This window comes from Chlorocebus sabaeus, chromosome 15 (genome assembly GCF_047675955.1).
Source record: "Chlorocebus sabaeus isolate Y175 chromosome 15, mChlSab1.0.hap1, whole genome shotgun sequence".
NCBI classification, from domain to species: Eukaryota; Metazoa; Chordata; class Mammalia; order Primates; family Cercopithecidae; genus Chlorocebus; species Chlorocebus sabaeus.
In genome coordinates this window covers 170,158-192,509 of record NC_132918.1, presented here as the reverse complement: position 1 = coordinate 192,509, position 22,352 = coordinate 170,158, and the positions used below count along the sequence as shown (strand labels likewise).

Sequence of the window (22,352 nt, the reverse complement as noted above, 5' to 3'; positions counted from 1 at the left end):
GCATGGGGGAAACTGCCCCATGATGCAATTAACTCCACCTGGTCCCGCCCTTGACACCTGTGGATTATGAGGATTATAATTCAAGATGAGATTTGGTTAGGAACACAGAGCCAAATCATATGAGCTGGGGTCTTGCTATGTTGACCATTCTGGTCTTGAACTCCTAGGCTCATGCAATCCTCCTGCCTCAGCCTCCCAAAGTGCTGGAATTACAGATGTGAGCCACTGTACCTGGCATCCAGCAGATATTTCTACTGCATTTCTCCAGGAATGAGTGGGTTGGAGATGAGGAGATTCTGGAACTTCTGTCGTTTCCTCCCAACAATTCTGGGACTCATGTTCACTCTCCTGGGATAGGGGAAATTGACTTAAAGTGATTTTCAAAGGGCATTTCTGTGGAAATAGTTAATATATGTACATGCATACCAAATACACACACATTTGTGTACACTACATACCATGGAGGAAAGCCAGTCCTGGTATAAATTTTACAACTTCAAAATAATAATAGAATTATGATATCATTTTAATACCACTTTCAATTAAAAATTTTAATGGACTATTTTTTAGAGGTTTTAAGTTTACAGAAAATCTAGGTAGACGACACAGAAAATTCCCATTAACCCCTGTATTCATCTGCTAGGACTTCCATAGCAAAATACTACAGGCTGAGCAGCTTAAACAACAGAAATTTGTTTTCCCACAGTTCTGGAGGCTAGAAGACCAAGGTGCCCACAAGTTTGGTTTCTGGTGATGCCTATTTACTTTACTTGCAGATGGCCACCTTCTCCCTGTGTCCTCACATGGCCTTTCCTCTGAGCACTTGGAGGCCAGAGAGTGAGCTCTGGTGTGTATTCCTCTACCTAGGAGACACCAGTCTTACTGAATTAGGGCCTCAGCCTTATGATCTCATTTAACCCTCATTGTCTCCCTAAAGCCTTTAGGTGACTAGATGTGAGGGTGGAGCCCTGAGACTGCATTACCTTCTTTCTGTCTGCTCTTGTAGTGGGAGGACACGTCCAGGGAGCTGCTGTTCATTGAGCTGCACTCACACATGAAGATACAGACTTTGTGAAGAAGGAATTGGCAACACTGAAACCTCCAGAACAAAGGCTATCACTAAGGTATGTGCTATAAGCATCCTTGGGGAAGAAGGGCATGAGTAGGCAGGGGCATTTTTATATCTTTAGAGGATAGGCAAAGGGAAGACCACAATTTCAGAGGTCTAGCACAAGAGGTAATTTTTTTTTTTTAATCTTTGCATTTCCTCAGAGCCCACAAACATGCATGTGTATTAGTAGCTGCCCATGCTCTGGCTGAGGGGAGCAAGCCATGCCATTTTCTCTGCAGGGCTTTAGGAGAGAGTGAAAACTCCTAGAAGAGTGGGAAGGTAGATAAGAAAAGATCCTTTATAATACCGGGCATCTGGGAAGATCTGTCCTTGTGCTGGGTACAGGGCTTCTATCAGGTAACTGAAGGACACCTGAGTACTGTTCTTAAGGAAGGAAGCCAGCAAGCAAACTTTCATATAACTAAAGATGTTGCTGGTGGGTGCCTGTAGTCCCAGCTACTCAAGAGCCTGGGGCAGAAGGACTGATTGCGCCCAGGAGTTAGGGGCTGCAGTGCACTGTGATCACACCTGTGTATAACCACTGCACTCCAGCTTGGGCAACATAGTGAGACCCTGTCTCTATAAAAAATAAATAAATTGCTGCTTGCTTGTGCTTTGAAATCATAGAAAGGTAGCAGAGTGGATAGGGATGTCTGAATGTAAAGCAAACAAATTCCTTGGAAAAATATGTCTGGATTGAAATTGCATTGAATGTATATATCAATTTGAGAAGAATTGTCAAGTTGTAAAATTTTTATGTAACTGAATTGCATTTTTATTAGGTTTTCCCCTAGTAATGCTAGTAATTTTCATTGCTAGTATAATTGGGATCATTTTTCTATTGCATTTATAAAATCATTTTTTTTTTTTGGTGCTTAGGAAAGCAATTAAAAGAATAAACTGATGAATATCATGCAGATATATCTCTAAAACAGTAAGGACAATACAAAATGAGAAACAATTTATCATTGATGTAAGTTAAAAGTAAACACACAAAAATATATATTGTTTATGGATGTATATAAATATGTAAAAGTACAGGGGGAATTTGTTTGCAATGACACACACCAAATTGGCTTTAGTTGTTTATGTTATGGGGATAAGTTGTGTAGTTAAAGGGAACATTAGCTTCATCTCTATTGCATCAGAAATAAAAAAGAGAAGAGGGATGGAAGGAAGAGAGGGTATGAGGGAGGGAGAAAAGAAGGGAGAAAAAAAGGAGGAAGGAAGGAAAAAAAAAGAATCCAAAGTATTGTGAGAATATGTTAACAGCTGCTAATTCTAGGTGATGGAACTACAGGTATTTACATTTTCATTGTAAGTTTTGGCTTTTCTCATCTCAGCTGACTCCCGTGTACTAGCTTGGGTTTAGGTAACAAAATACAATAGACTGAGTGGCTTAAACAACAGAAAGTGTTGTTTAACATACTTCTAAAGGCTGAAAGTCCAAGATCAAACTGCCAATGCGGTTGATTTCTGGTGAGGCTTCTCTACCTGGCTTGCTGATTTCAGCCTTCTTGCTGTGTCCTCACATGGTCTTTACTCCATGCACAAGAGGAGCGAAATTTCTTGTGTCTCTTTCTCTTCTATTAAGGACACTAGCTCTATCAGATTAGGGCCCTGCCTTTTTTGGTTTCGTTTCTGTTTTCTTTCTTTTTTTTTTTTGAGACAGAGTCTCACTTTGTCACCCAGGCTGGAGTACAGTGGCGTGATCTTGACCCATTGCAATCCCCACTTCCTGGGTTCAAGCAATTCTCGTGCCTCAGCCTCCCAAGCTAGCTTGGATTACAGGTGTGTGGCACCATACCCGGCTAATTTTTGTAATTTTAGTAGAGACAGGGTTCTGCAGCGTTGGCCAGGCTTGTCTCGAACTCTTGGCCTCAAGTGATCCGCCTACCTCAGCCTTCCATAGTGCTGGGATAAAGGTGTGAGACACTGTGAGAGCCAGGGCCCTGCCTTTATAACCTCATTTAACCTTTTTTTTTTTTTTTTTTTTTTTTTTTTTGAGACAGAGTCTTACTCTGTCACCCAGGCTGGAGTACAGTGGTGCGATCTCGGCTCACGGCAACCTCCGCCTCTTGGGTTCAAGTGATTCTCCTGCCTCAGCCTCCTGAGTAGCTAGGATTACAGGCATGCACCTGCTGCGCCTGGCTAATTTTTGTATTTTTTAGTAGAGACATGGTTTCGCCATGTTTGTCAGGTTGGTCTTGAACCCCTGGCCTCAGGTGACCCGCCCACCTCGGTCTCCCACAGTACAAGGATTACAGGCGTGGGCCACAGCTCCCAGCCTATCACTTAACCTTAATTACCTTTTAAACACCCTATCTCTAAATAGTCACACCCACACCAGGGGTGGAGCACTTCAACGTGTGAATTTGTGCAGGACACAATTCAGTCCATAACATCCCCCTAATTTTTAAAAAATAAAAATGTTTTTAAGGAGTGAGTGTCTTTTATGTGTCTCTGTGACCAGGTCCCGCTGCCTTGATGGATTATACACTTGACCCCAGCATGACAACAATGACCGACTACTACTACCCTGATAGCCTCTCAAGCCCCTGTGATGGGGAACTTATCCAGAGAAACGACAAGTTGCTCCTTGCTGTCTTTTATTGCCTCCTGTTTGTATTCAGTCTTCTGGGAAACAGCCTGGTCATCCTGGTCCTTGTGGTCTGCAAGAAGCTGAGGAACATCACAGACATATACCTCTTGAACCTAGCCCTGTCTGACCTGCTTTTTGTCTTCTCCTTCCCCTTTCAGACCTACTATCAGCTGGATCAGTGGGTGTTTGGGACTGTAATGTGCAAAGTGGTGTCTGGCTTTTATTACCTTGGCTTCTACAGCAGCATGTTTTTCATCACCCTCATGAGTGTGGACAGGTACCTGGCTGTTGTCCATGCCGTGTATGCCATAAAAGTGAGGACGATCAGGATGGGCACAACCCTGAGCCTGGCAGTATGGCTAACTGCCATTATGGCTACCATCCCATTGCTAGTGTTTTACCAAGTGGCCTCTGAAGATGGTGTTCTACAGTGTTATTCATTTTACAATCAACAGACTTTGAAGTGGAAGATCTTCACCAACTTTGAAATGAACATTTTAGGCTTGTTGATCCCATTCACCATCTTTATGTTCTGCTACATTAAAATCTTGCACCAGCTGAAGAGGTGTCAAAACCACAACAAGACCAAGGCCATCAGGTTGGTGCTCATTGTGGTCATTGCATCTTTACTTTTCTGGGTCCCATTCAACGTGGTTCTTTTCCTCACTTCCTTGCACAGTATGCACATCTTGGATGGATGTAGCATAAGTCAACAACTGAATTATGCCACCCATGTCACAGAAATCATTTCCTTTACTCACTGCTGTGTGAACCCTGTTATCTATGCTTTTGTAGGGGAGAAGTTCAAGAAACACCTCTCAGAAATATTTCAGAAAAGTTGCAGCCATATCTTCATCTACCTAGGAAGACAAATGCCTAGGGAGAGCTGTGAAAAGTCATCATCCTGCCAGCAGCACTCCTCCCGTTCCTCCAGCATAGACTACATTTTGTGAGGATCAGTGAAGACTAAATATAAACACATTTTCTTGAATGGCATTCTAGTAGCAGTGAGCAGAGCTGTGGGTGTGAAAGGTTTCCAAAAAAAGTTCAGCATGAAGAATGCTATATATGTTGTTGCCAACACTTGGAACACAATGACTAAAGACATAGTTGTGCATGCCTGGCACAACCTCAAGCCTGTGATTGTGTTTATTGATGATGCTGAACAAGTGGTAACTTTAAAGGATTCTGTGTGCCAAGTGAAAAGAAAAGATGTCTGACCTCCTTACATATGCAAAAATATACCTCCAGAGCCTGTCGGTAGGCTGGAAGAAGTGGATATTGAAGTTTCCAGTTGTCTATTCGTTGACTGATGGTGAAACAGCTGAAGTGATTCTGAATCAAGGTGATTGTGATTACAGTGACAATGAAGATGATGCTGTTAATACTGCATAAAAGTGCCTGTCGATGACATGGTGAAAATATTTGACAGGCTTATGGAAGGACTAGAGCAGCATGCATTCATAACAGAACAAGAAATTATGTCAGCTTATTAAATCAAACAGAGACTTCTAGACAAAAACCATTGCTGATGATGCCTCTAGAGGAGACGTTTAAAAGCCATCAAACAGAATGCCTTCCCTGGAGGACCCACTTCCTCATCCCTAAACTGTGTCTGATGTTTCTTCTCATGTAAGAAATAAAAAATAAAAATAAAATAAAATATATTGGTATGTAACTACAGGAAAAAAATAAAAAATATATAGTGGATGGTAACCTTTCAAAAAAAACTCAGTATCATAAGTAGAGACTGAAAGCTTACCATTATTGGTTGTTGCTATTGTTTAACAGCTGATACAGGTATTCTGCTGATGCTACTGCTGCTTAGTTACCATGAACACGTTGCTTTTTCACTATTAATGGTGTGTCATATTTTTTACTTTTAAGTACTTATGTGTGAGTAAGTGTAAGAAAATGATTGCTTATCAGTAGTATCAACGATTTACTCAATATCTGAATCACCTTGATTCAGAACCATTTCTGCTGTTTCACCATCAGTCAATGAATATCAGTCTCATTATTGATGTCAAAAACTTCAATATCCATTTCTTTCAGCCTACTGCAGACTCTGGAGGTATATTTTTTTGCATATGTAAGGTCAGACTTTTTTTTTTCACTTGACATACAGAATCCTTCAAAGTTACCACTAGTTCAACATCATCAGTAGACACAATCACAGGGTAGAGGTTGTGCCAGGCATGCACAACTACGTCTTTAGTTTTTGTGTTCCAAGTGTTGGCAACAACATATATGGCATACTTCAGATAAGTTCAGAGTCAGGAAAGATGATGGTGCCAAACCGCCACAAATATTCTTTGATTTCTGATGATTCAACATACACAAACTTTGTTGCATGCACAAAAATTATTAAAAATTTTGGCTGGGCACGGTGACTCACCCCTGTAATCCCAGCACTTTGGGAGATCAAGGCGGGTAGATCACTTGAGGTCAGGAGTTCAAGACCAACCTGGCCAATATGGTGAAATTCCATCTCTACTAAAAATACAAAAATTAGCCTTTCTGCCTGTAAATGCCACCGAAGAAGCACCGTTAGAGTCTCTCTTCTCACTGCCATCATGTCTAAGTTAGAGTCTCCTAAAGAATCCGAACAGCTGAGGAAGATCTTCATTGGAGGGTTGAGCTTTGAAACAACCGATGAGAGCCTGAGGAGCCATTTTGAGCAACGGGGATCGCTCACGGACTGTGTGGTAATGAGAGATCCAAACACCAAGTGCTCCAGGGGCTTTGGGTTTGTCACATATGCCACTGTGGACGAGGTGGATGCAGCCATGAATGCAAGGCCACGCAAGGTAGATGGAAGAACTGTGAAACCAAAGAGAGCTGTCTCAAGAGAAGATTCTCAAAGACCAGGTGCACACTTAACTGTGAAAAAGAAATTTGCTGGTGGCATTAAAGAAGACACAGAAGAACATCACCTAAGAGATTATTTTGAACAGTGTGGGAAAATTGAAGTGATTGAAATCATGACTGACCAAGGCAGTGGCAAGAAAAGGGACTTTGCCTTTATAACCTTTGACAACCATGACTCCGTGGATAAGACTGTCATTCAGAAATACCATACTGTGAATGGCCATAACTATGAAGCTAGGAAAGCTTTGTCAAAGCAAGAGATGGCTAGTGCTTCATCCAGCCAAAGAGGTCGAAGTGGTTCTGGATACTTTGGTGGTGGTCGTGGAGGTGATTTTGGTGGGAATGGCAACTTTGGTGGTGGAGGAAACTTCAGTGGTTATGGTGGCTTTGGTGGCAGCCATGGTGGTGGTGGATATGGTGGCAGCGGGGATGGCCATAATGGATTTGGTAATGATGGAAGCAATTTTGGAGGTGGTACAAGCTACAATGATTTTGTCAATTATGACAATCAGTCTTCACATTTTGGACCCATGAAGGGAGGAAACTTTGGAGGCGGAAGCTCTGGCCCCTATGGTGGTGGAGGCCAATACTTGGCCAAACCACGAAACCAAGGTGGCTATGACAGTTCCAGCAGCAGCAGTAGCTATGGCAGTGGCAGAAGATTTTAATTAGGAAACAAAGCTTGGCAGGAGAGGAGAGCCAGAGAAGTGATAGGGAAGCTACAGGTGACAACAGATTTGTGAACTCAACCAAGCATAGCAGTGGCAGGGCCTAGCTGCTACAAAGAAGACATGTTTTAGACAAATACTCATGTGTATGAGCAAAAAATCTCAAGTACTGTATTTGTGACTAATTGTATAATGGTTATTTTAGTTTCTGTTCTGTGGAAAGTGTAAAGCATTCCAACAAAGGGTCTTAACGTAGATTTTTTTTTCTTTTTTTTTGCACACCCACGCTGTTGATTGCTAAATGTAATAGTCTGATCATGACGCTGGATAAATGTCTTTTATTTTTCTAATGTGCTGTGTAAAGTTAGTCTACTCTGAAACCATCTTGTTAAATTTCCCCCAGCAGTGTGAAGTTAGAATTCTTTCAGGGTGATGCCAGGTTCTATTTGGAATTTATATACAACCTGCTTGGGTGGAGATGCCATTGTCTTCAGAAACCCTGGTATAGTTGAACTGACAGTTATTATGACCTGAAGCTCACCATTGAAAGGGATTACCCAAGCAAAATCACGGAATTATTGGTTATAAAAATGATTGCTGGCGCATCCTATCCAATATATCTAAATTGAATAACGGTACCAGGTAAAATTATAGATGGGAATGAAGCTTGTGTATCATCCATTATCATGTGTAATTAATAAATGATTTAATTGTTTTGAAAAAATAAAAATACAAATACAAAAATTAGCAAGGTGTGGTGGCTTGTGCCTATAGTCCTGGCTACTTGGGAGGCTGAGGCAGGAGAATCACTTGAACCTGGGAGGCAGAGGTTGCAGTGAGCAGAGATCGTGCCCCTGCTCTTCAGCCTGGGCAACAGAATGAGACTCTGTCTCAATAAATAAATAAATAAAATGAAATTCATAAAACTACTGTGATGATTAATACTGAGTGTCAACTTGATTGGATTGAAGGATACAAAGTATTGATCCTGGGTGTGTCTGTGAGGGTGTTGCCAAAAGATATTAACATTTGAGTCAGTGGGCTGGGAAAGGCAGACCCACCCTTAACCTGGATGGGCACCATCTAACCAGCTGCCAGCATGGCCAGAATATAAGCAGGCAGAAAAATGTGAAAAGAGAGACTGGCCTAACCTCCCAGCTGACATCTTTCTTCCGTGCTGGATGCTACCTGCCCTTGAACATCAGACTCAAGTTCTTCAGTTTTGGAACTCGGACTGGCTCTCCTTGCCCCTCAGCCTGCAGATGGCCTACTGTGGGACCTTGGGATCATGTGAGTTAATACTTAATAAACTCATATATATATATATGTATGTATACATATGTGTATATATATATATATTCCATTAGTTCTGTTCCTCTGGAGAACCCTGACTAATACAACTACCTTCAGGCTATGTGTATAAGGTATATATAAAACATAAATGAATTCTGTGTTTAGACCTGGGTCCCATCCCCAAAATATCTCATTATATATACACAAATATTCCAAATTCTAAAAAAAAAAAAAAAACCCAAAATCTGGAACACTTCTGATCCCAAGAATTTAGGATAAGGGATATTCAGTGTGTATGTTAAAATATTTAACTATGATTGGAAGTTTGTCTATTTTTCATTTTAATTATGTTAATTTGTGCAGTATATATCTTGAAGCTATGCTATTAGGGGAATGCATAAATAGCATTGTCATGACTTTTTATTGAATCGACTCTTTTAGCATTATGAAATGCCTCTTTCTCTCCGGTAATACTTCTTGTCTTAATATCCACTATGCTCAGCATTAATAGAGCCACACTGGTTTTTCTTGTGATTAGGGCATATGTTGTATAAGGACTTTGTTTAAGTTAATAAATGGAATCCAACCTCTCTAGAACCCATGTAGGATAGGCCCCATATTGTAATCATATCTACTCCCACTGCCGTTAAAGTTGTAGGCGTCACACTTTCAATTCACCATAGCTGGCTGAAACCAGCGGCAGCAGTAACTCCTAACGACGACCAGTGGATTCACAAAAAATACCCAGATCGCTCCACCCGCATAGTCCTATGGCAAAATCCAACCACTGGTAAGAAGGACAACTGCCCTACACTGACCACACCGGAAGCTGGTCGGTCTACACATGGCTAAAGCTTGAGGATCCCGCAAGCTCTGCTCTAGTCACATCCCAGAAGCTGACTAATCTATGCACAGTCAAAGCTAAGAGGACCATCTCTGGATAAGTAAATGTAAATACAATTTATAAGCCTAGTTATAATTCTGTCAATACTGATTGTTCTGTTGTCATGTTATTACTGCAAATGCTGCAAATGTCTATGCCCAGAGGAAGGTTTGCCATGCCTATGTGTAGTGTAAGCATTTTTCTATTACATACACTAATGTTCTTACCATTTCTGCCTATAGTAAAAAAGGAGAAATCTTTAGAAACATGCCCACATTGTGTACACACTACCTGGGTAAGAAATACCATAGTTAAAACTCTATTGTACCATACCTACTATAAATGTACAGAAACCAAGTTAGGAACCTGCACATACAAACAGGCCACCTATTCAGTCTGTGACCCAGGAAATAATCAGCTATATGTATGTTATAACCCTAAACTCTTACCCTATGAATTCTGGTTTGAGGTACCCATTAAATCAGAGGAGAAAAAAAAAAAAAGGAGAGGTTATAGCTTGAACCAAAGAAGCCCTTCCCTCCTATAAAAGACCTATTTACTTGTATGTGGATGCCTGCCATGCCGCATACGTTCATAATCTTGAAAAAACCAGAAGCAGTCTGCAATGGTTTAACACAAGAGAGGTTTAGCACAACGGTCCTAAACATCTGTACAGAAAACCACAAATCGGATGCCCACACTGTAACATTCAATGGTCTATGCTAACACAGCTCCAACATTTATATTCAGGAAGGACTGCTCTACTAAGGAGTATGTCAACCAAACCAAATTGTAAGACAAGGACATGCAATCCTTTAAATTTTACTATCTTAAAGCTAGAGCTACCTTTTTGGTCTGCAGGACAGACAGCACTATTACGAGTTGATAGACAAGAAGCAGGCCTTGAAGTTCCACTACTGATTGTCAAAAAGACTAGGAGGACTCAAATGCATCCAACCCTGCAATTGCAGGTCCACAAGTCATTCTACAAGCATTTTGATCAGCCAGTACCTGAGCTTCCCCCATTAACCAAAAACTTATTTGCTCAACTAGCTGAAAACATAGCTGGCAGCTTAAGAATTTCGTCATGCTATGTATGTAAAAAAACTAATATGGGGAACCATTGGCCATGGGAGGCAAAGGAATTAAAGCCATGAGATAACTTCACTTTGCCTAACCCTGCCAGTAAACCAACAGCCTCAGCCAGTGTTTGGTTGTTAAAAACCTCCATAATTAAAAAGTACTGTATCGCCCAATGGGGAAAGGCTTTCACAGAGGCAATAAGAGAAACAACCTGCCCAGGGCAACAGTATTATGATAAGACTAAAAACAAAACTCTATAGAGAAATGCCCAGAATGACTCCTACTTACCGGATCCAAACCCTTTCTCTCAATTCTCCACTCTAAACCACTCTTGACATCAGCTAGAGGCTCCAAATGCTTGGAAAGCACCCTTTGGGCTATATTGAATCTGTACAACACGGGCATATCAGCAACTGCTAGCTAAATGGACAGGGGCAAGTGTGTTAGGAACAATCAAGCCATCCTTCTTTCTAATTCCTCCAAAGCAAGGGGAACTCTTAAGATATTCAGTTTATGATAAAAATTTTTAAAAACTAGAAGCATAATCACAAAAATAGATACAGATGTTAAAAAGATGTGGACATAGAAGACTGAAAAGATAATGAATGGCCTCCTGAAAGAATCATTAAATATTATAGGCCAGCTACCTGGGTACAAGATGGTTCATGGAGATACCACACCCCAATCTATATGCTCAACCACATCATAAAGTTGCAGGTAGTCCTTGAAATTATAACCAATGAAACATCAAGGGCATTAGATTTATTGGCAATACAAGCAACACAAATAAGAAATGCTATACATCAAAATAGATTAGCTTTAGATTACCTCTTAACCTCAAAAAGAAGAGTACGTGGAAAATTTAATTTAACCAACTGTTGCCTAGAAATCGATGATAATGGCCAAGCTATCATGGAAATCACAGCTAGAATGCGCGAGTTGGCCCATGTTCCAGTTCAGACTTAGTCCAGGTGGTCCCCAGATTCCTTGTTAGGAAAATGGTTATCAACCTTTAAAAGATTCAAAACCCTCATTGGTAGGTTCTTGCTTATTCCTGGCATCTGCCTCATCCTTCCTTGCCTTTTACCACTGTTTATCAAGAGTATTCAATCAACTATAAAGGCAGTAGTAACTCGACACACTACGGCATAGTCAATGGCATTAACCAAATATCAGCCGCTGCCAGCAAAAGAAAAAGCTCAGCTCCACAAAGAGGTGGCAAAAAGTGATGCTTTCTAGTAACACCTTTGTTATAAAAAGCACCAAAGAGGGGAATGGAGCAGGAATTAAAAGAAATTAAAGAAATTGTAAGCAGAAACTCAGTTGTATGTAGGAAAACCCAATTCCCCCTGAGAAAAAGAAAGAACTGGAGTCCTTTAAAAATTAACTGCCTGTTTTTCTGTGGCTAGTGAGCCTTATCTCTCCTCCTTCACCAGGCATTATGAAGACCCTGTTTCTCTAGCTGTGCAGCTGCAAGGTCACTAGACAGATAAACTCAAGTCATAAAACACGTTTTTCCTTGAAAAGTAAGAAATGATATAATGCATGGCTCAATTAATTGAATAATTGTCTCTGTTTCTCACTTCTGTAATATGCTTCCCCCTGCACAGATCTCTCCCCACCCTATTAAATGCTTAAAAGGTAACGTAACTCTTTGTTCATGGCTCAGTCCTTTGGATGTTAATCCAACTGGGCTGGTGCACCCAAATAATAAATACCCTCCTGAACCCCATTGGTCTCTCTGATTCCTTATCAATCCCACTACAGTAGGATCTCCATCTGATATCAACAAAATTAGAGTAAGGTGTCAGAAATGTGAGGAGAAAAGGGAGCTAACAGAATTTAGAACACTTAAAAATCTTAATTCAGTCCTGGATCCTCTCCTACATTCCCTCAAGATCACGTCAGATGCTGGTGTGTGAGAGCTGTTGTCTTACTGGCTCCAGAATATGCAGACCTCTTGTCTCCACTAGTTCCTTCTCCCCCTCCACAGAGGACATTCTCATTGTAGACTGGAAAAATCATTCCTACTGTCCATTTCTTTAAGATTCTTCCCGTGTAAGTTTGGAGTTGTATAAAACAAAATTCAGAAATATTTTTAGGGTCTTTCTATTTTTCTGCTCTGCAACATTCTCATGACACAGCATAAAAAGATAAAGGGTAAATTTCACTGTGTGTAAATTATAACTTAATTTTAAAATGCAACCATTCTTACAGATCACTTGAGGTCAGGAGTTCGAGGCCAGTCTGGACAACACGGTGAAACCCTGTCTTTGCCAAAAAATACAAAAATTAGCCAGGTGTGGTGGCACATGCCTGTAGCCCCAGCTACTGGGGAGGCTGAGGCAGGACAATCACTTGAACCCAGGAGTCAGAGGTTGCAGTGAGCCAAGATCGCACCACTGCACTCCAGCCTGGGTGACGGAGTGAGACCCTGTCTCAAAAAAATAAAACAAAAATAAATAGAAAAAAACAAAAAAAATAAAATGCGATCCTCCTCTAGAAACAAAAATAAACACAAAAACTCTTCAACACAGAATATAAAACCCTACAGAGTCAGCTCTGTACACCATTCCTCTTCACATTATCCCACTCCTCTCATTACCTGCATTACTTGTGACATTCCAGCCACTCTGGCTTTTCTTTAACCCTGAGAGATCTCCATTCTTTATTCAAATAGTTCTTCCTTTCCATTTCTTTCTCTCTCTGTCTCTCTCTCTCTCTTTTCCCTTGAACTTTAGTTATCTGGGTGTTAGCACTTTTACTCTCTCAACCTAAATAATAAACAGAGAGGCTCCCTAAAGGAAGATATTTATTCAGAAATAGAGCATTGCAATAGAAATACATGTGCCACAGTAAACTATGTGCAGGTACATATTCAGGCAAGTAAAGAAAGACAAAGCTTTCTAAAGGAAACATGAGGAGGATTATATAATTGTTTTGAGATAATTATCCTTGGCTACAATAATCAATAACAAGGTGATGCTAGTTTGAGGTTAAACAGGCAGTTGCGGGCAGATATACTCAAAGACGTATTTTTTGTGTGTGTAAAGATGTGATGGCCTTGGTGCAAGTTTGTGGTTTCTGCAGAATCTTTTGTGATAGTTCTTTTTATCAGGGATTTATGCATGAGAACCCTCCCTTCGTAAACTTCCCTGGCATTATTTGTTAGGGTTTTGTTTTGTTTTGTTTCCTAACACAAGTGACTGCATTTTGATTCTGACAACTTTTACATTTCCTTCTTTTGATCAAGATCTTTCTTTAAAACCATCATTATCAATCATCCTGTAGTTAGGTTTTGATTGCCCCTTGATCCTGGAATGGACGTGTCTTGGTTTGGACTGGTTTAGTGCAGTGAGCAAAGATTGTACCACTGCTCTCCAGCCTGGGTCACAGAATGAGACTCTGTCTCAAAAAAGTAAAATAAATAAATAAAAAGAGCGAACTAAATTCAACAATACACTAAAAAGATCATTCACTAGGATCAAGTGGTATTTATTCCAGGGATGCAACAATGTTTCAATGTATGTAAATAAATAAATGTGATACACCAAATTTACAGAACCACGAACAAAAATCATACAATCATTTCAATAGATGCTGAAAAAGCGTTTGCTAGAATTCAACATCGCTTTATGACAAAAACCTTCAGCAGGCCGGGCACGGTGGCTCAAGCCTGTAATCGCAGCACTTTGGGAGGCCGAGACGGGCGGATCACGAGGTCAGGAGATCGAGACCATCCTGGCGAACACGGTGAAACCCCGTCTCTACTAAAAATACAAAAAACTAGCCGGGCGAGGTGGCGGCACCTGTAGTCCCAGCTACTCGGGAGGCTGAGGCAGGAAATGACGTGAACCCGGGAGGCGGAGCTTGCAGTGAGCTGAGATCCGGCCACTGCAGTCCAGCCTGGGCGACAGAGCGAGACTCCGCCTCAAAAAAAAAAAAAAACCTTCAGCAAACTGGGTATAGGAGGAACATACCTGAAACTAAAGAAGACCATATATGACAAGCCCACAGCCAACATTGAACTGAACATGAAAAAATTGAAAGCCTTTCCTTTAAAATCTGGAACAGGACAAGGATGGCCACTTTCACCACTTTGATTCAACATAAAACTTGAAGTCTTGGCCAGAGCTGTCAGGAAAGAGAGAAATAAAAGGCATCCAAATTGGAAAGGAAGATGTCAAATTAGCCTTGTACTCAGAGGGCATGATCTTATATTTAGAAAAACATAAAGACTCCAAAACTTGTTAGAACTAATACATGAATTCAGTAAAGTTGCAAAATACAAAATCATAATATGCAGTACGAGGCCGGGTGCTGAAGTTCCTACAATTACTGTATTGCAGCCCATCTCTCCCTTTAGATCGATTAACATTTGCTTTATACACATAGGTGCTGCAGTTTTGGGTGCATAGATACTTATAATTGTTACATTCTCTTGCTGAATTTACTTCATTATCATTACAGCATTTATATATGGCAACAGCAATCTGAAAAAAGAAATTAAGAAAGCAATCCCGGCCGGGCGCGGTGGCTCAAGCCTGTAATCCCAGCACTTTGGGAGGCCGAGATGGGCGGATCACGAGGTCAGGAGATCGAGACCATCCTGGGGAACACGGTGAAACCCCGTCTCTACTAAAAATACAAAAAAATTAGCTGGGCGTGGTGGCGGGCGCCTGTAGTCCCAGCTACTGGGGAGGCTGAGGCAGGAGAATGGCGTGAACCCGGGAGGCGGAGCTTGCAGTGAGCCGAGATCTGGCCACTGCACTCCAGCCTGGGTGACAGAGCAAGACTCCATCTCAAAAAAAAAAGAAAAAATAAAATAAAAAGAGTAAAGCATACTTATAAATCAATTTAACCAAAAAAGTGAAAGAAAATTTTTTGCTCAGGATTGCTTTGGTGATTTGGCATCTTTTGTGGTTCCATACAAATTTTAGCACTGTTTTTTCTATTTCTGTGAAAAATATCACTGGTAATTTGATAGGGATAGCATTGAATGTGTGAATTTTCTTCTATATAAACAATTATAAAATGCTGATGAAAGAAATTGAAGAAGACACAAAAAATGAAAGGATATTCCATGTTCATGAATTGGAGGAAGAATTCTTATTGTTAAAATGACAATTCTACCCCAAATGATTTACAGATTCAATGCTACTCATATCAAAATACCAGTGATTTTCTTCACAGAAAGAGAAAAAACAATGCTAAAATTTGTATGGAACCACAAAAGATGTCAAATAGCCAAAGCAATCCTGAACAAAAAGAACAAAGCTGGAAGCATCACACTATCTGACTTTAAAATACACTACAACACTGTATCAGCAAGGTACTGGCTAAAAACAGATGCATAGGCCAATGGAAAAGAATGGAGAACCCAGATATAAAAGTCACACATTTACAGCCAACTCATTTTTGACAAAGGCACCAAAAACATACAATGGGAAAAGGACAGTCTCTTCAATAAATGGTGCTGGGAAAACTGAATGTGCAGAAGAATGAAACTAGACCCCTATCTCTTACCATATACTGAAATCAACTCCAGATGGATTGAAAACTTAAATGTAAGACCTGAAATTATAAACCCACTAGAGGGAAATATAAGAGAAACACTTGAGGACAGTTGTGTAGGCAGAGATTTTATAGTTAAGACCTCAAAAGCACCGCCAACAAAAACAAAAACAGATAAATGGAACTATATTAAACTAAAAAGTTTCTGCACAGCAAAGGAAACAATCAACAAACTGAAGGGACAACCCACAGAATGGGAGAAAATATATGTGAACTATCCCTCAGACAAGGAATTAATAACCAAAATATATAACAAGCTCAAACAACTTAATAGGAAAAAAGCAAATAATTACATTTTAAAATGGGCAATAATCCTAGCACTTTGGGATTCTGAAGCAGAGGGATCATTTGTGCCCAGGATTTCAAGGTTATGGTGAACTATGATCATGCCACTGCCCTCAAGCCTGGGCAACAGAGTGAGACTCCATCTCTCAAAAAAAGGGGAGGAAGGCAAAAGATCTGAATAGACATTTTTCAAAAGAAGACATACAAATGGCCAAGAGGTATAGTTTAAAAATGCTGAGCATCACTAATCATGAGAGATATGCAAATCAAAACTGCAATGAGGCTGGGCCCAGTGGCTCATGCCTGTAATCCCAGCAGTTTAGGAGGCCAAGGCAGGCGGACCATTTGAGGTTATGAGTTCAAGACCAGCCTGGCCAACGTGGCGAAAGCCGGTCTCTACTAAAAATACAGAAAATACCTGGGCATGGTGGCATTCACCTGTACTCCCAGATACTAGGGAGGCTGAGGCAGAAGAATCACTTGAATCCGGGAGGCAGAAGTTGCAGTGAGTTGAGATCACACCACTGTACTCCAGCCTCAGCAGCAGAGCAAGACTTCAGCTCAAAAAAAAAAAAAAAAAAAAAAAAAGACAAAGAAAACCCTACAGTGAGATACCATCTCACCACAGTTAAAATGGCTTTTATCAAAAAGAAAGGAGCTTTTTCACACCGGATTTGCCACCAGAACACAGGTGTCATGAAAACTACCCCTAAAAGCAAAAATGGAAAAGGAAAAGACTCATATCAACATTGTTGTCATTGGACACGTAGATTTGGGCAAGTCCACCACTACTGGTCATCTGATCTACAAATGCGGTGGCATCGACAAAAGAACCATTGAAAAATTTGAGAAGGAGGCTGCTGAGATGGAAAAGGGCTCCGTCGAGTATGCCCAGTTCTTAGATAAGCTCAAAGCTGAGCGTGAACGTGGTATCACTATTGATGTCTCCTTGTGGAAATTTGACACAAGCAAGTAATATGTGACTATCATTGATGCCCCAGGACACAGAGACTTCATCAAAAACATGATTACAGGGATGTCTCAGGCTGATTGTGGTGTCCTGATTGTTACTGCTGATGTTGGTAAATTTGAAACTGGTATCTCCAAGAACTGGCAGACCCAAGAGCATGCCCTTCTGTCTTACACACTGGGTGTGAAACAATTAATTGTTGGTGTTAGCAAAATGGATTCCACCGAGCCACCCTACAGCCAGAAGAGATATGGGAAATCATTAAGGAAGTCAGCACTTATATTAAGAAAATTGGCTACATCCCTGACACAGTAGCATTTGTGCCAATTTCTAATTGGAATAGTGACAACATGCTGGAGCCAAGTGATAACATGCCTTAGTTCAAAAGATGGAAAGTCACCCATAAGGATGGCAATGCCAGTGGAACCATGCTGCTTGAGGTTCTGGACTGCATCCTACCACCAACTCATCCAACTGACAAGCCCTCGTGCCTGCCCCTCCAGGATGTCCACAAAATTGGTGGTATTGGTACTGTTCCTGTTGGCCGAGTGGAGACTGGTGTTCTCAAACCTGGTATGGTGGTCACCTTTGCTCCAGTCAACATTACAACATAAATAAAATCTGTCAAAATGCACCATGAAGCTTTGAGTGAAGCTCTTCCTGGGCACAACGTGGGCTTCAATGCCAAGAATGTGCCTGTCAAGGATGTTCATCATGGCAACGTTGCTGGTGACAGCATAAACGGCCCACCAATGGAAGCAGCTGGCTTCACTGCTCAGGTGATTATCCTGAACCATCCAGGCCAAGTCAGCGCTGGCTATACCCCTGTGCTGGATTGCCACATGGCCCACATTGCATGCAAGATTGCTGAGCTGAAGGAAAAGATTGATCGCTGTTCAATCTTCAAGCCAGAAGATGGCCCTAAATTCTTGAAGTCTGGTGATGCTGCCATCATTGATATGGCTCCTGGCAAGCCCATGTGTGTCAAGAGCTTCTCAGACTAAACATCTCTGGGTCGCTTTGCTGTTCGTGATATGAGACAGACAGTTGCCGTGGGTGTCATCAAAGCAGTGGACAAGAAGGCTGCTGGAACTGGCAAGGTCACCAAGTTGCCCAGAAAGCTCAGAAGGCTAAATGAATATTATCCCTAATACCTGCCACCCGGTCTTAATCAGTGGTGGAAGAATGGTCTCAGAACTGTTTGTTTCAATTGGCCATTTAAGTTTAGCACTAAGAGACTGGTTAATGATAATAATGCATCGTAAAACCTTCAGACAGAAAGGAGAATGTTGTGTGGACCACTTTGATTTTCTTTTCTTGTGTGTGACAGTTTTAAATTATTAGTTTTTAAAATCAGTACTTTTTAATGGAACAACTTGACCAAAAATCTGTCATAGAATTTTGAGACCCATTAAAAGGTTTAAAGAGGGGGGGGAAAAAAAGGAAGGAAATAACAGACATTGGCATGGATGTGGAGAAAGAGGAACCCTCATACACTGTTGATGGGAAGATAAATTAGTAGAGCCATTATGGAAAACTTTGTGGAGTTTCCTCAAAAAACTAAAAAATAGACCAGGCATGGTGGCTTATGTCTGTAATCCCAGAACTTTGGGAGGCCGAGGCAGGTGGATCATCTGAGGTCAGGAGTTCGAGACCAGCCTGGCCAACATGGTGAAACCTTATCTCTACAAAAAATACAAAAAATTGGCTGGGCATTGTGGCAGGTGTCTGTAATCCCAGCTACTTGGGAGGCTGAGGCATGAGAATCACTTGAACCCAGGAGGTGGATATTGCAGTGAGTCGAGATGGCACCATTGCACTCCATCCTGGATGACAGAGCAAGACTCCATCTCAAAAAAGAAAAAGTAAAAAAAAACGAAAACATAGAACTACCATATGATCCAGCAATTTCACTATTGGGTATATAGCCAAAAGAAAGGAAATCAACACATCAAAGAGGTATCTGCATTCCCATGTTTATTGCAGCACCTTTCACAACAGTCAAAATAAGGAATTGATCTAAGTGCTCCTTAGTGGATGACTCAATAAAGAAAACAGATATACACACACACACACATACATGTATATATATATACACACACACACAAAATGAATCATTATTCAGCTATTAAAAAAAGTGAAATGCTGTCATTTGCATCAACATGTTAAGTAAAATAAGCCAAGCACAGAAAGACATATATCACATATTCTCACTCACATGTGGGAGCTATAAAAGTGGATTTTATGCAGATAGAAAGTTGGCTGGTGGTTACCAGAGGCTGGGAAAGGTATGGTTACAGGGTGAATGAAGACAGGTTAATTAATGGATACAAATATACAGTTAGATAGAAGTAAGATGTGGTAGTCAATAGATCAGTAGGGTGACTATAGTTAACATTAATCAATTGAACATTTCAAAATAGCTGGAAAACAATAATTTGAATGTTCATAGTAAAAAGAAAAGATAAATATTTAAGATGATAGATATCCAAGGATTCCTATAGGTAGCTGGAAAGAGACCACAGACATTGAGGGAAGCTCACTCAGGATCTTCTCCTCACCCTGTCTCTCTGGCAAAGTAGTAAGTGAGGTGCTGAGCAGAATGAGCTACTTTGTGGTTTCCACTGTAAGCAGCCCTGTCCCTTACTCAGTGGCTTGTCCTGCAGCAGTGATGGCCAAATAGAAGCAGCTGAGACCCACAGCACTCACAGAGAGTAAGGAAAGCTGCAAGTGGATATAGCACCTTCAACTGAAATATCCAGGTTCTCACAATGGGACTGACTAGACAATCAACTTGAACAGCTGAGTCAACTGAACTGCAGATATGGAAGCTGTCCCTGCCCCCTGCCCTGCCTCCACCAAGCTCCCTCCCAGGGAGAGATCAGGACTTTATAAGCCTGGCTGGAGTAACTGAAGGCTCCCCACAGGAAGGCCCCACTCAGTGAGGAGGACTTGATCGGGGTCTGCTTAAAGAGGAGAATTCTTAAGGAGAATGAAGAAAAGCAGGTTGGGGAAATGGCCCACCCGGGAATAGCACAAAGCCAAAGAAACCCCCACCCCCAGCCAAAGGAAGTGGTGAATGATCATGCAACCCTGCCCAGGAAACCATGCTTCTCCCACAGATCTTTGCAACCCACAGATCAGGAGATCCCCTCATGAGCCCATACCTCTAGGGCCTTGGGTCCTATACAGAGAGCTGTGTGGAGTCTTGGCAGAGTAGCCACTCAGGCACTCACAGAGACCCAAGACTTTTACATACTCTAGCCCCCAAATCCCTGGTGAGGCAGCAGATCTGTTCATACATTCCCCTAGGAAGGGGGCTGCATCCAGGGAGCCAAGAAGTGTCATTCTGCAGGCCTCTCTTCCACAGCACCTCACAAGTTAAGACACACTGACTTGGAATTCCAGCCAGCCAGGGGCAACAGGCTGAGCCTGCCTGAGATAGGAAAGAGTTCCCCCGGGAAGGGTGGGCACTATTTCTGTAGTGCGGTCAACTCAGTATTCCGGCCTGCCAGTTCTGGAGAATGCAGGTGGTCAGGGCAAGGAGGGGACCCCCTAATGCAGCACATTTGCCTAGTCAGATTGTGCCCAGACTGCCTCTTTAAGCAGACCCCAATCAAGTCCTCCTCACTGGGTGGGGCCTTCCTGTGGGGAGCCTGCAGTTACTCCAGCCAGGCTTATAAAGACCTGTTCTCTCCCTGGAAGGGAGCTTGACTGGGGCAAGGTAAGGGGCAGGGATGGCTTCCATATCTGCAGTTCAGTCGACTCAGCTGTTCAAGCCTGCCAGCTCTGGAGAGTCTAGGCATCTGGACAAAGAGTACCCCTGCCAACACAGCAAACCTGCTCTACCAAAAAGCAGCCAGACTGCTCCTGTAAGTGTGTCCTGAATTCTATTCCCCCTACTGGGTGAGACCTTCCAAAAGGGGTCTCCAAACACCTTCTACAAGAGTATTCAGGCCAGAGAAAGGTCAGTACCCCTCTGGGACAGAGCTTTCAGAGGAAAGAGCAGGCTGGCATCTTTGCTGTTTCACAGACTTCACTGATGATACTTCCAGGTACAGGAAAAACTGAGGCAACTAAGGTCTGGAGTGGACCCCAGAAAACCACAGCAGCCCTACGGTTGCTAAGTCAGTGCCCTGTTAAGAGAAAAACAAACAAACGGAAAACTACAACAACATCAACCAAAAATACCCCACAAAAAGCCCACTCAAAGGTTAGCAACCTCAAAGGTTGCAGGTAGATAAGCCCACAAAGATTACACTGAATCAATAAAACAATTCTGAAAACTCAAAAAGGTGGAGTGCCTCTTCTCCAAATGACCGCAATAACTCTACAGCAAGGGGACAGAACTGGGTAGAGTCTGAATTGACAGAAGTAGGCTTCAGAAGATGGGTAATAACAAACTTTGCTGAGCTAAAGGAGCATGTTGTAACCCAATGCAAAGAAACTAAGAATCACAATAAAACGATACAGGAGCTACTAACTAGAATAGCCAGTTTAGAGAGGAAGATAACTGACCTGATGGAGCTGAAAAACACAACATGAGAACTTCACAAGCAATCACAAGTATCAATAGCAGGATAGACCAAGCAGAGAAAAGAATCTCAGAGGTTGAACACTATCTTTCTGAAATAAGACAGACCAACAAGAATGAAGAAAAAATAATAACAAAGGATTAACAAACTATTTGAGAAATATGGGATTATGTAAAACGACTGAATCTAGGACTGATTGTGGTACCTGAAAGAGACAGGGAGAACAGAACCAAGCTGGAAAACATACTTCAGGACATCATCCAGAAAAACTTCCCCAACCTAGCAAGACAGGCCAACATTCAAATACAGGAAACCCAGAGAACCCAGTAAGATACTCCATGAGAAGATCAACTCTAAGACATATAATCATCAAATTCTTCAAGGTCAAAATAAAGGAAAAAATGTTAAGGGCAGTCAGAGAAAAAGGCCATGTCACCTAAAAATGGAAGCCCATCAGAGTAACAGTGGGCCTCTCAG

General features: G+C 41.6%; 2 protein-coding genes and 1 pseudogene across 2 annotated transcripts; all 3 read left to right on the top strand.

The window, feature by feature from the left end:
* The first annotated feature begins 3,451 nt into the window (after positions 1 to 3,451).
* Positions 3,452 to 4,704, top strand: CCR8 (C-C motif chemokine receptor 8). The gene has a single exon (XM_007971711.3). It carries the CDS (start codon positions 3,599 to 3,601, stop codon positions 4,664 to 4,666), a length of 1,068 nt encoding a protein of 355 aa, XP_007969902.1. The 5' UTR covers positions 3,452 to 3,598; the 3' UTR covers positions 4,667 to 4,704.
* A 97-nt stretch (positions 4,705 to 4,801) lies between these two features.
* Positions 4,802 to 7,844, top strand: LOC103221037 (heterogeneous nuclear ribonucleoprotein A1-like). The gene has a single exon (XM_007971710.3). The coding sequence runs from the start codon at positions 6,290 to 6,292 to the stop codon at positions 7,250 to 7,252; it is 963 nt and encodes a 320-aa protein (XP_007969901.3). The 5' UTR covers positions 4,802 to 6,289; the 3' UTR covers positions 7,253 to 7,844.
* Positions 7,845 to 17,056: 9,212 nt separating this feature from the next.
* Positions 17,057 to 18,623, top strand: LOC103221035 (putative elongation factor 1-alpha-like 3; annotated as a pseudogene).
* The last annotated feature ends 3,729 nt before the right edge of the window (positions 18,624 to 22,352 follow it).